Source organism: Sorghum bicolor, chromosome 1, assembly GCF_000003195.3.
Source record: "Sorghum bicolor cultivar BTx623 chromosome 1, Sorghum_bicolor_NCBIv3, whole genome shotgun sequence".
NCBI classification, from domain to species: domain Eukaryota; kingdom Viridiplantae; phylum Streptophyta; class Magnoliopsida; order Poales; family Poaceae; genus Sorghum; species Sorghum bicolor.
In genome coordinates, this window is record NC_012870.2 from 74,968,204 (window position 1) to 74,981,144 (window position 12,941).

The following is a 12,941-nucleotide window of genomic DNA, read 5'->3' on the forward strand; positions in this document are numbered from 1 at the left end:
CGCGGGGGAAAGAGTGCAAAGTGCTGGGGAGGTCTGCAGTTCAGTACATTATCACTTAGAGGAGTTTGCAAAACTGAAAAGACCAGCAAAACATAGAGATCAGCCTCAGAAATGGAAGCCGCCAGCAGGGGAGCAATACAAATTGAATGTGGATGCAGCGTTCTCAGCTCTGACAAAAAGGGGTGGCTGGGGCTGTGTAGTGAGAAATAACACAGGGGAGGTGATGGATATTGGAGCCGGCAATATCAACAGAGCAGGAAGTGCGCTTCATGCGGAAGCCTTGGCAGCTCTATATGGCTTGGAAAGAGCAGAACAACTGGGAATGACAAGGATAATTGTGGAGACAGATGCATCAAATCTATATAAGGCTTTGACAACTAGGCTGATGGATGGTGGTCCAGAAGGAGCTTTATTTAGGCAGATTCGGTTAGCTATGAATAGGAACTTTGTTTCTGTTTCAATCTCGGTCTGTCCTAGATCATGTAATAGGGTGGCTGACTCAATGGCCAACTATGGTGTAGCTGCCTTTCCTGATGGAGGGCATGCGTTCTGGTGCCAGGCACCAAGCTTTGTAAACGATCTAGTCTCCGGCGATTTTCCTGGAGCTGAAGGTTTATAAAGTGTTGTGAAGTTCAAAAAAAAAAAATCTGAGGTAGAACCAACAAATCCGAGTTGTGAGAGACGATCCCACAGGTAGAAGTAGAAGTAGAGCTACACGTTCAGCTGAGGCCATATGCAGGACATGAGCAATGCTCCAATGCCGCCTGGCCACCGGCTGTCGCCGCTGGTCATAATCAGCGCCTTTCTTGTCCTTCTCGGCGCCGGCGGATCGCTCCTCATCCGTGTCTACTTCGTCCAAGGCGGGCAGAGCCTGTGGCTTTCCACCATGATCCAGGTGTCCGGCTGGCCGCTCCTCCTCCCGCCGATATGCATCTCTCTGCTACTCCGTAGCCGCCGCAGGGACAGGGACAGGGACGGCGGCTACAGTATCGCCGACGACCTCCTCCAGCCTCGTCTCGTTGGCGCGGTGGCCGTCCTGGGGGTTCTATTCGCGTTGGCGTGCTACGCCTACTCGCTGGGCTCGCAAGCCCTGCCCCTGACCACGTCGTCTCTGCTGCAGGCGACGCAGCTCGCCTTCAACGCGCTCTGCGCGTTCGTGTTCGCCGGGATCCGCTTCACGCCCTTCTCGGTCAACGCGGTCGTCCTGCTCACCGTAGGCCCGGCGGTCCTCGGGGTCGGGCCGTCGTCGTCCGACGAGACTGTAAGCGGCGAAGGGTCGAGGACGGCGTACTGGGCAGGGTTCACCGAGTGCATGGCCTCGGCCGCGCTGATGGGGCTCGTGGTGCCGCTCTTCGAGGTCGCCATGTCGAGGTACGGGCGCCGGACTGCCCCCGCCGGCGGCGCCTTCACCGGAGCGCCTCCCTCGTACGTGACGGTGATGCAGGTGCAGGCCGTGATGGGTGCGGCCGGCACGGTGCTGTGCCTGGTCGGCATGGCCGTCATGGAGGAATTCCAGGCGGTGCCAAGGGAGGCCGCCACGTTCGGGCTCGGCGAAACCAGCTACTGTTTGGTGCTCATCTTTGGAACCGTCTCCTGGCAGCTATGCAACCTGGGGATCATGGGACTCGTCGCCTGCTCCTCGTCGCTCCTTGCCGGCATCATGCTCGCGCTTCTCCTGCCGCTGTCGGAGGTCCTCGCCGTCGTCTTCCTCCACGAGAAGTTTGACGGGGTGAAGGGCGTCGCCCTGGTGCTCTGCCTCTGGGGCTTCGTCTCCTACCTCTACGGTGAGAGCGCACAGAACAAGAAGCTGACAAAGGACCCCGAGTCGATCTGTTGCCCCTTGTTGATCACCACTTGTAATAACTTTTAAATTTTCATATTTTGTCCCACGGTCGGAATTGCTCAGAGGACCGTATGGTATGCAGGAGAATATACGCCCACCCTGTCCAAACAATCACATGACAAAACACAGTTCATGCACGTGGCAGTTACAAAGGGAACTCTGCAGTGAGGAATGAAGTGGGTAAAGTTAATTTTGTCCTTAAGGACATGTGCTCTCACTCTCTTGTGGTTAGCTTGTGTGGTGGTGGCCGGAGGTTGAAGGAAAAGCTAATATGTGGAGCCCATGCGTCAGTGAGAGGAGGAAGAGGGCATGGACAGAGAAGCAGCGAGGGCAAACAGGTAATTTCGCATGTCCCACAGAGGTTTCCAAGCTCACTGGCATGCCCACCTTGTGTGCCACATCTAGCAAAAACATAGGAGGTTCGATGGCAATTATGTAGGAGTATGCATAAAGCTGGCAAATGGAGAAGTGTGACAAAAAGTTAAAAATCTGGACCATCTGATTTAGTTACAATGTAAATATATAAAAGGGAGGTGCAGGGGGATTGCCACCATCTAGCAGTATTTTCAAATATCATTGCCAAAATACCATCCAAATATATGCACTAGATAACTAATTACCAAAGTAGGGTGTCACACATGTGGATGGTATTTTTGGGAATCACACGTCAGCATGCATTGTACTGTGGTGGATTTAATTGATCATAAAAGTAAAATGAGAATGATATTTAAATAAAAATAAAATATGGAAACCCATCAATGGCTCCATCATAACAGCTACTAAACGAAAACGAAATATACAAAAGGCAAGACCTTCATTTCACACACACCATGGACCCGACAAGGCCACAATCAGGACTTTAAATAATATCCTAGTCACCAGAAGATGATGCGTGGAAATGCTGGAACCAAGTTCTTGAAATGAGAGGCAATCATGCATGGCAAAACATTCAGTGCAAACCACATCTTCGCTACCGCTCTCCCACTGTCATCTTCCTCCATGAGAAATTCGATGGGACCAAGGGCATTGCGCTCGTGCTCTCTCTTTGGGGTTTCGCCTCCTACCTCTGGTGAGAAGGCGCAAAAGAAGATGGAGGCTCAGAAGATCAAGCAGCAGTTGGCTATGAAGACAGACCTGGAATCAGGTGCTCCTTGAGGTGGATCATTGTTTTTTTTTGTTTTTTTTCTAGGGTCGTGAACACATATGTACAGGTATAGAAACAAGTTCTCTTTAGAGGATTGGTACAGTTATATACATTTTGCACGACATTGATTCATTTGCGATTAATTTGCAAAAAAGAAGAAGATTCATTCGCGATTGCAAGGTAGCAGAGATAAAACAAAGTGCTACGATTATGTCCTCTGCAAAAATTGACGGCATAAGCTGTGAACAGAGAAGTGCAGAAGGAAAGAGAGGCAAAGATAATGCCATGAGCTTTGTTCTTGACTTGTCACGGTCACAAACGGATAAACGTGCACAGTTTTAGATTACCAACAATACGACGAAGCAAAAACATTTTGTACAGTATGTTACAGACGTAGGTACAAATCAGATTTACCTACAAAAGTAAAATAAAACCCACACGTGGCCTACCCACCGAACCTCAATTTTTTGTACAGAACATACAGAAAAGCAACCCCTGGTCATCAACTGTCGCCATGTTGTGGCATAGTGGCGGAATTGGCTCAGCTACTGCCTTGTTTGGCTGTACTCTTATCCATCATCCACATATATTCAGGTGGAAAATTAGTATGGAATGAGGTGCAGTCAAACAAAATCTTACCAATATAACTTGATTTATTTCTCCCCTTTCTTTATTAAGACAAGAGACATGGAATTTCATCTCCGGGAGAATTTCGATATGAGGTACACTAGAAAGAAGCAGCCAAGGGCAAACAGGACAACATGGACAAGATGATTTGAACCATTCTGAATGATGCTTTGGTTCATTCTCCTCATGTTGTTGTTGACCCCAGCCTGGGCCTTCGCCAGAGTCATTTGCTGCAGCACACAAAAAAGTTGGACATCAGACACTATCAGAGGCATCTTCCAAGTTTCCATCACAAGAATAAGTGGCTGCACTTCTTTGGTTCTATAGGAAATATTTTATAGAAAAAGGACAGGAGAAAAAAAAAACTCGACCTGCGGGGGGTAAGACAGCCCCCGGGCATTGCATTAAGAAGAAAACCTTCTCACGCAGGTCGAGAAAACCCCCGAACCCCTGCCCCACCCATACACAGCGGCACCGTAGCCCATGTGAGAACGACCAACGACCTGGACCGGACCTTAGACCTGTGCTTTGGCATGGGACAGACGAGGGGATTTTTTTAACCTTAGCCTGAAAATTCGCTCCCACGGGGAGTTGAACCCAGGACCTAAGGAGTGCCGCTGGGTTCCTCTAACCAACTGGACTAGAGGCCCTTTGGCAAGGACAGGAGAAAAAAGAAAGTTATATTAAGAATGATGCACCCTGGTAAGCTAGAAAGAATAAGTGGTTACATTCTGATTTGCAATACTAAATAGTCTTTATTATGGCCCATTCCAAAGTATCAACTCACTTGAAATGAACTATAATGCCTGCGAAACTGAACAATAAACTAGATCCAGAGCAAATCATCATATTTTAAGTATTCACATATGAAGGAAATGACCATAAACAGGAACTTAGGCTTCTGATTCAAAATATAAATATAATATATGACACTAAAACACATGTTTCCTTTAACTCCTTTTGTTTTTGGAAACAACTATCTAGTAAAACTTTAAAATAACATGGCAGCACAAGGACAAGATAGTCAACAATAAAAATAGCCTCAAATCAGACCAGGTCGACTTTGACACGGTTATACACGGTGCAAAGAATCATCAACCTCGACCACTCAATTTATTAGAGAGAGAGGAGATTGGTGAAATGCACTTGGGAAAATGTCACACTAAGAAAATATGGGTCAGTGTGGCCAATTGCAATTGGATGTGCACGAAGGCAAATACAACTTAGAAGGAATTCAGAAATGGAAAATGCTATCCTCATAAAGAACTACAAATGCAGAATTTTTATCAGTCAGCCATTGAGTTTCTTCAGGATTTGCCCAAAATATTAGGAAAATTAGTAACTTACCAACTGAGATATGAAATCATTTTGATACTTGGCCTCTGTTTGGATCTCTTGAGCAACCTGCATGATAAAACCAATAACTTTTCTTAGAAGAAATCAAATCAATGCCAAACTAAGGTACAGAGGAAAAAAAAGACGAATTAAGTATATAATGCATGGCTCAAATATTCATATGTAGTGTTCCAAATGTGCACTACTGCTCCTGCTCTCACATCAGTTAAAGTTTAAGAACAAAAATTCACAGGCTTTTTAACAAGAGCTTACTCACAAAGAAAAACCCTACTAAACACTTACTCCTCTCAGCTTGCGGACTTGTCCATGCAGTCCGAGAATATGATCATCCAAATCAGCATTGATTGGGTCAATCTGGAGCGAAATCTCGCTAGAGCTTGATGATGCAGCAGGCCTGATAGTTAGCCCTTCCCTGCAGAATCAAATATTGAGATAAATGTACACAATAGGAACAAAAATATATCACAACATAAAAAGTGCTGAGAAATCTTGGACCCACTGGCTCATAGAAACTCCAATATTATTGGGACCTTAGGATGAGCATAAATAAGAACAGAGTCATCACTGATAGCAATCTGATGAAAACTTTGGAATTGATGCAGTAGATAATAGAATTAACTGATGAGGGGAAATATAATGAGGGAAAACACTGCATATACCCAATCACTATATACATAACAGTTTCTTAATTTGGAGGATTCGGTGTCGTGTCAGGGATCGCTTAGCAACTTTAGAGAGGTTAGGATGGGGAGCAATTCTGTTAAAAAAAAAGACACTGGATAACCAAGAGAAGTACAAGAGGATGACACTGGGAGTTTCAACATCAATTAGTGAGACTCGTGCCGTGTTTGGGTCCTAAATAAATCCTAATATAACTCAAAAAGAAAAAAAAAGGCCGAAACAACAATAATTGAAGCTTGAGTACAATATCTGCCTTCGAGTAAACCCTAAACATCAGTTCCTTCACCATACTTAAGCTACAAACATTACCAACTGTAATGCGAGGCGTTTTAGATGCCACCAAGAAGAGCATCGACTAAACCTAGCGTCCTAGTCTAACCTAAACTAAAAAAACGGACATCAGCAATCGTGCATACAGAGCCCATGATAAGATCAGCCAGGCCACACCATACCAAACACCGCGAGAAACCAAATTGGAAATACTAGGTCACTAGGGACATTGCGGATCACCATCGCGGCGCGAACTAATCAAACGTTAGGACGGGAAACAAAGACAAAAGGGGGGCGGACCTTGAGCCATAGGAGCTGTTCGCCATGGCGGAAGCAGCAGAGGCGGAACCCCGAGGTCTGGAGCCCAAAGAGTCCGAGATCGGCGGTACGAAGGAACGCAAATTTGCTCGCTCCGCCGCCAAGCAAAGAGGAAACCGGGCTCTGATGGGGCCGTTGTAGTTGGGGGAAATGGAGGGTGACGTGGGAGATCCGACGGTGGAGGAGTCGCCGGTGACGGTGGCAAACAAAAACGCGTCGATGTGGCCGATGCCCGGTGCCTTTGCTTCAGTTTGAGGCTTGAGCCGTCGCGTACCCATCACGAAGCTTCTGCCGTCCTGCGCAGCCTAACGCTTGCTACAGCCCGCACGAAATGTGGGGGATTTTTTGCGTTTTCAATTAGGCCTCGTTTAGTTCTAAAAAATTTTATAAAATTTTTCAGATTTTTCATCACACCAAATTACATACATAAAACATTAAATATAAATAAAAAATAAATGATTATACAGTGTCTATTTTGTAAAATTTTTTAGAAATAAACAAAGCCTAAGGGGGCTATTTAGTGGGTGTTTAGTTCCTATTTTTTGCCAAAAAAAATTAGAATTTGGTCTATCATTTTGCAAAATGGAACTAAACAACATTCAATTTTTTTTTGTCAAAAGGCGGTTATTCTTTATTTTGGATTTTGGCCTCAAGAGAAAAAAAACTAAAAAAAGAGCCTCAAGAGGCTCTCATGAGGACAATAAATTCTGTATTCTAGATGGAACTAAACATGACCCTAACATTTTTGGTATTTTACATTTTATCACTCCAAAGTAGTTGGCATTTTGGATTTTACGGGGAACTAAACACCCCCTTAGTTCCCCTTTTTTCAAAAAATTTTTGGATTTTGGTCCATCATTTTGCGAAATGAAACTACACACCATGTAAATTTTTTAGCAGAAAATAGTTATTCTCCATTTTAGATTTTGGCCTAAAGAGGGCAAAAAAAACCTAAAAAGAGCCTCAAGAGGCTCTCACGAGGGCAAAAAATTCTGCATTTTGGATGGATTAAGCATGACCCTAAAAATTTTGGCATTTTGCATTTCATCACTCTAAAGTAGTTGATATTTTGCATTTTGGATTCTACGGGGAACTAAGAGGGTGTTTTAGTTTCCGTTTTTTTCTAAAAAAAATTTAGGTTTTGGTCCATCATTTTGCATAAAAAAAAAGTTACAAAATGAGCACTGTAACACTTTATTTGTATTTGACAAATATTGTCCAATTGTGGAGTAACTAGGCTCAAAAGATTCGTCTTACAAATTACAGGTAAAGTGTGCAATAGTTATTTCTTTTATATATATTTAATGTTTCATGCATGCGCCGTAAGATTCGATGTGACGGGGAATCTGAAAAATTTTGCAAAAATTTTTGGGAACTAAACAAAGCCTAAACATGATCCTGATTTTTTTTTGGCATTTTGCATTTCATTACTCTAGAGTAGTTGGCATTTTGCATTTTTAGATTCTACGAGGAACTAAACACCCCACATCAGTTCCCCTCATATTCCAAAAAATATGAGTTTTAGTTCATTATTTTGCAAAATAGAAATAAACATCATGCAATTTTTTTGGCTAAAATTTGGTTATTCTCTATTTGGATTTTGGACTCAAGAGGTCAAAAAAAACCCAAAAGGGCCTCATAAGGCCTTCATGAGGGCAATAAATTTTTTTGTCAAATATTTTTTGTCAAAAAAACCCAAAATGACAAATTTTGGATGGAACTAAAAATGGCAAATTTACAAAATTAGGTTTTGGTCCATCATTTTTTTCAGAAAAAATAAATTCTACATTTTGGATGGAACTAAACATGACCCTAGAAAATTTGTCATTTTGCATTCCATCATTTCAAAGTAATTGACATTTGGCATTTTGCATTTTTTTTGAACTAAACACCCCCTAAAACTTGTGTGAAATTCTTACAGATTCATGTAAAATTTTAGGAGATTTGAAGACTTGTGATCACTATTTCAAACAAGTTGCGGCCATTGTTTTACCTGTTTAACTTGTTCAGATTGTGAAGAAATTTTAGCCACGTCATTTTCGGATTTTGTGATATTGTTCTTACTAGTTTTGAAATAGTGACAACTGACCACAGGTTTATCCGTGTCAAAACAAAACATTGGGGGATGTTCAGAAAGATATACTTTGAGTGACGACCGCAGATAGCTGCTCCGTCGGATAGAGCATGGATACAGGATATAAGAGTACCTCTGAAAAAACAGGGCATGTTTGAGTCTTTCAGCTGTTAGCCTGTTACACATGAAGCAAAATACTCAAATCAGACATCCTGGCTGCACTGTACAGGGCAGACACGATAGGATCACGATGCACTGTCACAATTTGAAAGTCTGCTTCAGTTGGTACAGTCGGAGAAATTGTCAAAAACTAGTCTGGCCAGAACCCTAGTCAGGCCTTGTTTAGTTGGCAATTTCTTTTTGTTTTAGCTACTGAAGCACTTTCATTTGTATTTGGTAATTAACAGCCAACTAAACTGGTATTGTACTTGTCACACCTCTTAGTATAGAAATCACTGAGCACGTAAATAGTGGATAAATAAAAAATTTAATAAATACATCTCCTAATTCCAAATTCAAAATGATCAGTCAAGTGCATTCCACTTCGGCAATCTGACTGGTCGGATTAAGACATAAAAGAGGCACTCCCATTGTTACTCCTTGAAGCAAATGGGCTCATCATAGATGAGATAACTCATAGCAGAGAACAAACATGAAAGGATGCAAGTCACATACTGAACAACGGTTTTAAGTCGGTACAAACCACAGATGAAGCTGATACCTATGCAAACTACATCTCGACAACAGTCGAAACAGACGAAAAACAGTATATCACAACTGTAATGTATAAGACATGCTAGTTCCAATCTATGAACATCATTAAGCACACAAATTCTGAGCCTCCTGAAGTGCTTCCTGCAGATTCTTTACTGCACTGTCGTAGTACACGAAGCCCATAAACCAAAACTCATGGTTATCAACAGAAACCACCTGAATGTATTTCTCTGCTGCGTTTGTTCTGCTTGTTGATGAATTAATTGATCGCAGTTGAGCAAGGGGGATGACCACCTATTTTCAGATAGATAGACAAATTGTAAGTTGCACACTCTTGAAATATATGGATTTTGAAATTAATGAGTAGTACCAGTAAATAAGATTGCCAAAAATTCTCATATTGGTGCACTGATGAAAACAGATTAAACAAATTTTGCTACTTTATTTTTCATACAAAACAATACAGTAAGATGTATTGTTTCAAGACGATTCTGTAAGCCTGATTATTATCATAATGAAATAGCTTCAGTACGAACAAACTTTATATTTCCTGAACTAAAACAAAACACAGCAATCCACATAATTACCTTGTAGTAGCTCCACTCAGTTTTGTCTCCAACCTGGTATGCAAGCGGATTATCACTGCAGAATGCCAGTTTTACATTGGATAGGTAAAGTACACCCATAACAGGACCAGCTGAGGTTGACAAATAACATGCATATGGCTTCTTGAGCTTTTCACCAGGGGCGACCTCAAAAGTTTGATGGAAAATTTTATCATATCCACCTTCTGCAATGACTTTAGTGACCTGGGAGATCCTGCTCATTGCTGCATCAGTAATGCTTGGTCCAGTTTTCACTGTTTAATGAATCAGGAAGATCTGATCAGTTTCTCCACATTGTTAGGACTTGAAGAAACATGGCTATAATCTAGTGCTCCCTCCATTCCAAATAATAAGATATTTTGGCTTTTTTAGATACATAGATTTTGCTATGCCCTTAGATATACACTATGTCTAGATACATAGTTAAAACAATGTACCTTGAAAAGCCAAAACATCTTATAATTTGGAATAGAGTGAGTAGTATCTAACCACAATAATACATCAAACAACAATGAAATATATGGAACAAAACTTTAAAAAGTATAAAAGAAGCAACATAATGAATAATAATCCCTGTCAATGCCCACCATAAATCTCGAATTTAGCGCAAACTAATCAAATAAGGTGAAATTTGAGTCGAATTAGTTGCCCCTCTTTTTGTCTGAGTCTGAGCCCATGAAGAGGGATTCCAGTTCAATTCATTGTGGCTAAGTAACAGTACAGGTTAACGACAACCTAATTCCATACTACAATAACAAAATGTACTTGAAAAATGCACAACACGATTAGCAATTTGATGGAGAACACACAGCAACAACTTCGGAACCCGATTTTGTGGAAAGACGGCAATGGAATCGAAGCTCACAGTGCTGCCAGAAGTTGCCGGTGATGGTCTCGGTCTTGCGGGCCGCCTCGCCGAACCTCTTTCCCATCTTGCCGAGCACATCCTTGACGGAGTCCATCGTATCTGCAAAAACACACCAAACAAGAGCATCCCAGAAAAAAAAATAAGGAACGATCGAAATTTCGGACGAATCGGCAGCTAACGAGGCCAGATTTTAAGGCGCGGGGGGCGAGGGGACGCACTCTTCGGGGCGGTCGCGGCGCCGCCGGCGGGGGAAGAGATGTAGGGGTTGCCTCCGTAGGCGGACGGCGCGGCGGTGGCGGCGTGATAAGGCGGTGGCGGAGGCGGGGCCACCTCATCCGGCGAGAGCCTCGGGTACGGCGCGTACGCCTGGGCTGCCGCTGGCGGCGCGGCGTGGCCTCCTCCGCCGGTGGACGCGGCTGCTGCGGGCGGATTCATGTCGCCGGCGAGGGCGGTGCCGGTGCGGTGCCGCTGGCGATGGGGTCGATGTCCGTAGTTCGTACGTTTCGTGGACGAGATGACACACGACTGCGGGAGGTTTCGGTTGAAATCTGGCCTGGAATTTTATTTCGGGTCTGCCGTGCCAGGTAGTATGTATAGTTGTCCATTTTCCTGCAAAAAAAGAAAAAAAACAATTATCGTGTGAATAACGCGGTGGAGTCGTCGCTAAGCACACACAAATACACAATGCACAGCGCTTCAAAGTTGATCAAGCTCGACTTGACCAGCCAAAAATGCTTAGCCACGAAGGTGTTTTAGTTTTTTTTTAATTATTATTTTCGCGTCCACGCAATTTGAATATGCAAACCGCTCCTGAGTCACGTTCAAAACTCGAAATCCCAGGCCGCGTGATGTTCCGGTGACGCCTCACGGATTCCAAAGGACGCGTTAACGCAATGTTAGGGGCCCACCTGTCGGTCTTCCAGGTAAGCTGACGGGGCCCACATGGGATTCCTCTTTGCCAACGGTTCTATTCCGGGCTTTTTCGACCCCGCCCATGGATCCGGAAGGTTCCAGCCCCACCGAACGGGCTAACGGCGCGTGGATGGTGGTGGACTCCTCTTCCTTTTTCCCGAGCACCCAGCCAGGCCGCGTTCGCGCCGGCCTTGCAGCTAGCCAAACGGCCCAGCTCGCAACCGCAGGCTGCCCGGCGCGGTCCAGGCCTGTCTACCAAAGGGCACAGGCTACCCATGTAGTACACATCCGGCCCAGGAACTGGAAGCCCGTGCCGCCGCCCGCCGCCCTCTCGAACCCCGCGCGCGTGATGGAGACTGGAGAATCTCCGACCTCGGGCCTGCGGCTGCGGGCGTGCAGCAGCGCGCGCCCGTGCGGGAACCAGGCGGGGCCGCGGGGCCGGGGGAGGAGCTCAGGAGCAGATGCGGCCTCGCGTCTGACCCACGCCGGTGCCCCCCGCCGCGGCCTCCGTCCTCTCCTGCCCGTTTTTTCTGCCCACGCCAACGCGCTTCCGTCCGCTGTCCGGCGATCCAATCGACCGCGCGACCGGCCCGACCCGACACACGGCCGTGGCGTCGTCGGCCTTGCGCCGCTCAGATGCAGAGCAGAGCCCGTGCGGCCTACCACCAACTAAAGATCACCTTTGGACATGCACAGCACAGGGGGCCTCCGCGCTCCGGCGCCGGCAAAAGTTTGGCGCCGATTGGTCACTGGCGACCACGCTTCGCACACACCAAATGGTTAGTACTGTCGCTTTAGCCTCATCACGGATCCCTTTGATGACCATTACTACTAATTTACTATAACCATTCGCCACCATCTTCGTTTGCTTACATTGGACTTCAGTATTGATTGAAGCAAGCAAACCCGGCTGAGAGCACGTAAGCTGCAAAAGGCAACGCACTTTCCTTTTGAGAGGGGGGTACAGCCACAGCGGCAGGAAACGGGGAAAGAGGGTGGCCTTTCGCTTCCATGAAAGAAAACCACAGAGATTTATTTACTGATGAAGAGGTTTCTGACATGAAAATGGGGGAAAAAAAGCTTATGTTTTTAGTTTGAACAGAAGTTCCATGAATGAGTTCAGAAGAAGCTTAAATTTGCATAAGACTGTCCTTACTAGTAGTTTTTGTGACTGGCCCTGGATATCAAATCGAACGTCAGTGTGCTCCTTCCTTACCAATCCCCATGTGTGCAGTCATAGATGTGCCTTATTGGAGGAGATGAGCCATATGATCCTATCCTACCTCTTCTGCCCTCGTCCTTATCTTCCACCTCCCTAAATAGCATGACGATGCAGTAATAAAGCTAGATATATGAGAAGAAAAAGAACAATTACCTTCATGCGCCCAAAAAAATAGTTTCTTTCCATGTGCACACTTAACCTTATGCACCAATTAGCTGGTTTTAGGTTGATAGTTTAAATACACTTTTTTAAAATAATGCATGGCATATTTCATCAAAAAATAATGCATGGCATAACTGCATAAGTG

At 44.7% G+C, this 12,941-nt stretch overlaps 3 protein-coding genes and 1 long non-coding RNA gene across 4 annotated transcripts; 2 read left to right on the top strand and 2 right to left on the bottom strand.

Annotated features, from left to right (window-relative positions):
• Nucleotides 251–3,109, top strand: LOC8081996 (purine permease 3). The gene is made up of 2 exons (XM_002465691.2): nt 251–1,792; nt 2,921–3,109. The coding sequence occupies exons 1-2, from the start codon at nt 734–736 to the stop codon at nt 2,996–2,998; spliced, it is 1,137 nt and encodes a 378-aa protein (XP_002465736.2). The 5' UTR covers nt 251–733; the 3' UTR covers nt 2,999–3,109.
• Nucleotides 3,246–6,535, bottom strand: LOC8081997 (bet1-like protein At1g29060). Its single transcript, XM_002468318.2, has 4 exons — nt 6,222–6,535; nt 5,253–5,382; nt 4,962–5,018; nt 3,246–3,844 (listed from the first exon to the last, which is right to left on the bottom strand). The coding sequence occupies exons 1-4, from the start codon at nt 6,515–6,517 to the stop codon at nt 3,683–3,685; spliced, it is 645 nt and encodes a 214-aa protein (XP_002468363.2). The 5' UTR covers nt 6,518–6,535; the 3' UTR covers nt 3,246–3,682.
• LOC8057641 (GEM-like protein 1) lies at nt 8,894–11,077 on the bottom strand. The gene is made up of 4 exons (XM_002468319.2): nt 10,719–11,077; nt 10,498–10,599; nt 9,615–9,886; nt 8,894–9,321 (listed from the first exon to the last, which is right to left on the bottom strand). Exons 1-4 carry the CDS (start codon nt 10,933–10,935, stop codon nt 9,133–9,135), a joined length of 780 nt encoding a protein of 259 aa, XP_002468364.1. The 5' UTR covers nt 10,936–11,077; the 3' UTR covers nt 8,894–9,132.
• Nucleotides 11,823–12,556, top strand: LOC110432010. The gene is made up of 2 exons (XR_002449457.1): nt 11,823–12,191; nt 12,298–12,556. It is a non-coding gene; the product is annotated as an uncharacterized LOC110432010 (long non-coding RNA).

What these genes read in the sequence shown, in the direction of transcription:
- LOC8057641 (XM_002468319.2), bottom strand. Translation starts at nt 10,935, where the DNA reads ATGAATCCGCCCGCAGCAGCCGCGTCCACCGGCGGAGGAGGCCACGCC. An exon ending in CGGCAACTTCTGGCAGCACT is followed by an intron (nt 9,887 to 10,497) that starts GTGAGCTTCGAT and finishes TTCATTAAACAG; the next exon opens with TGAAAACTGGACCAAGCATT. An exon ending in CTGAGTGGAGCTACTACAAG is followed by an intron (nt 9,322 to 9,614) that starts GTAATTATGTGG and finishes ATCTGAAAATAG; the next exon opens with GTGGTCATCCCCCTTGCTCA.
- LOC8081997 (XM_002468318.2), bottom strand. Translation starts at nt 6,517, where the DNA reads ATGGGTACGCGACGGCTCAAGCCTCAAACTGAAGCAAAGGCACCGGGC. An exon ending in AACAGCTCCTATGGCTCAAG is followed by an intron (nt 5,383 to 6,221) that starts GTCCGCCCCCCT and finishes TTGATTCTGCAG; the next exon opens with GGAAGGGCTAACTATCAGGC. An exon ending in AAGTCCGCAAGCTGAGAGGA is followed by an intron (nt 5,019 to 5,252) that starts GTAAGTGTTTAG and finishes TTTATCATGCAG; the next exon opens with GTTGCTCAAGAGATCCAAAC.
- LOC8081996 (XM_002465691.2), top strand. Translation starts at nt 734, where the DNA reads ATGCAGGACATGAGCAATGCTCCAATGCCGCCTGGCCACCGGCTGTCG. An exon ending in CCTACCTCTACGGTGAGAGC is followed by an intron (nt 1,793 to 2,920) that starts GCACAGAACAAG and finishes TCTGGTGAGAAG; the next exon opens with GCGCAAAAGAAGATGGAGGC.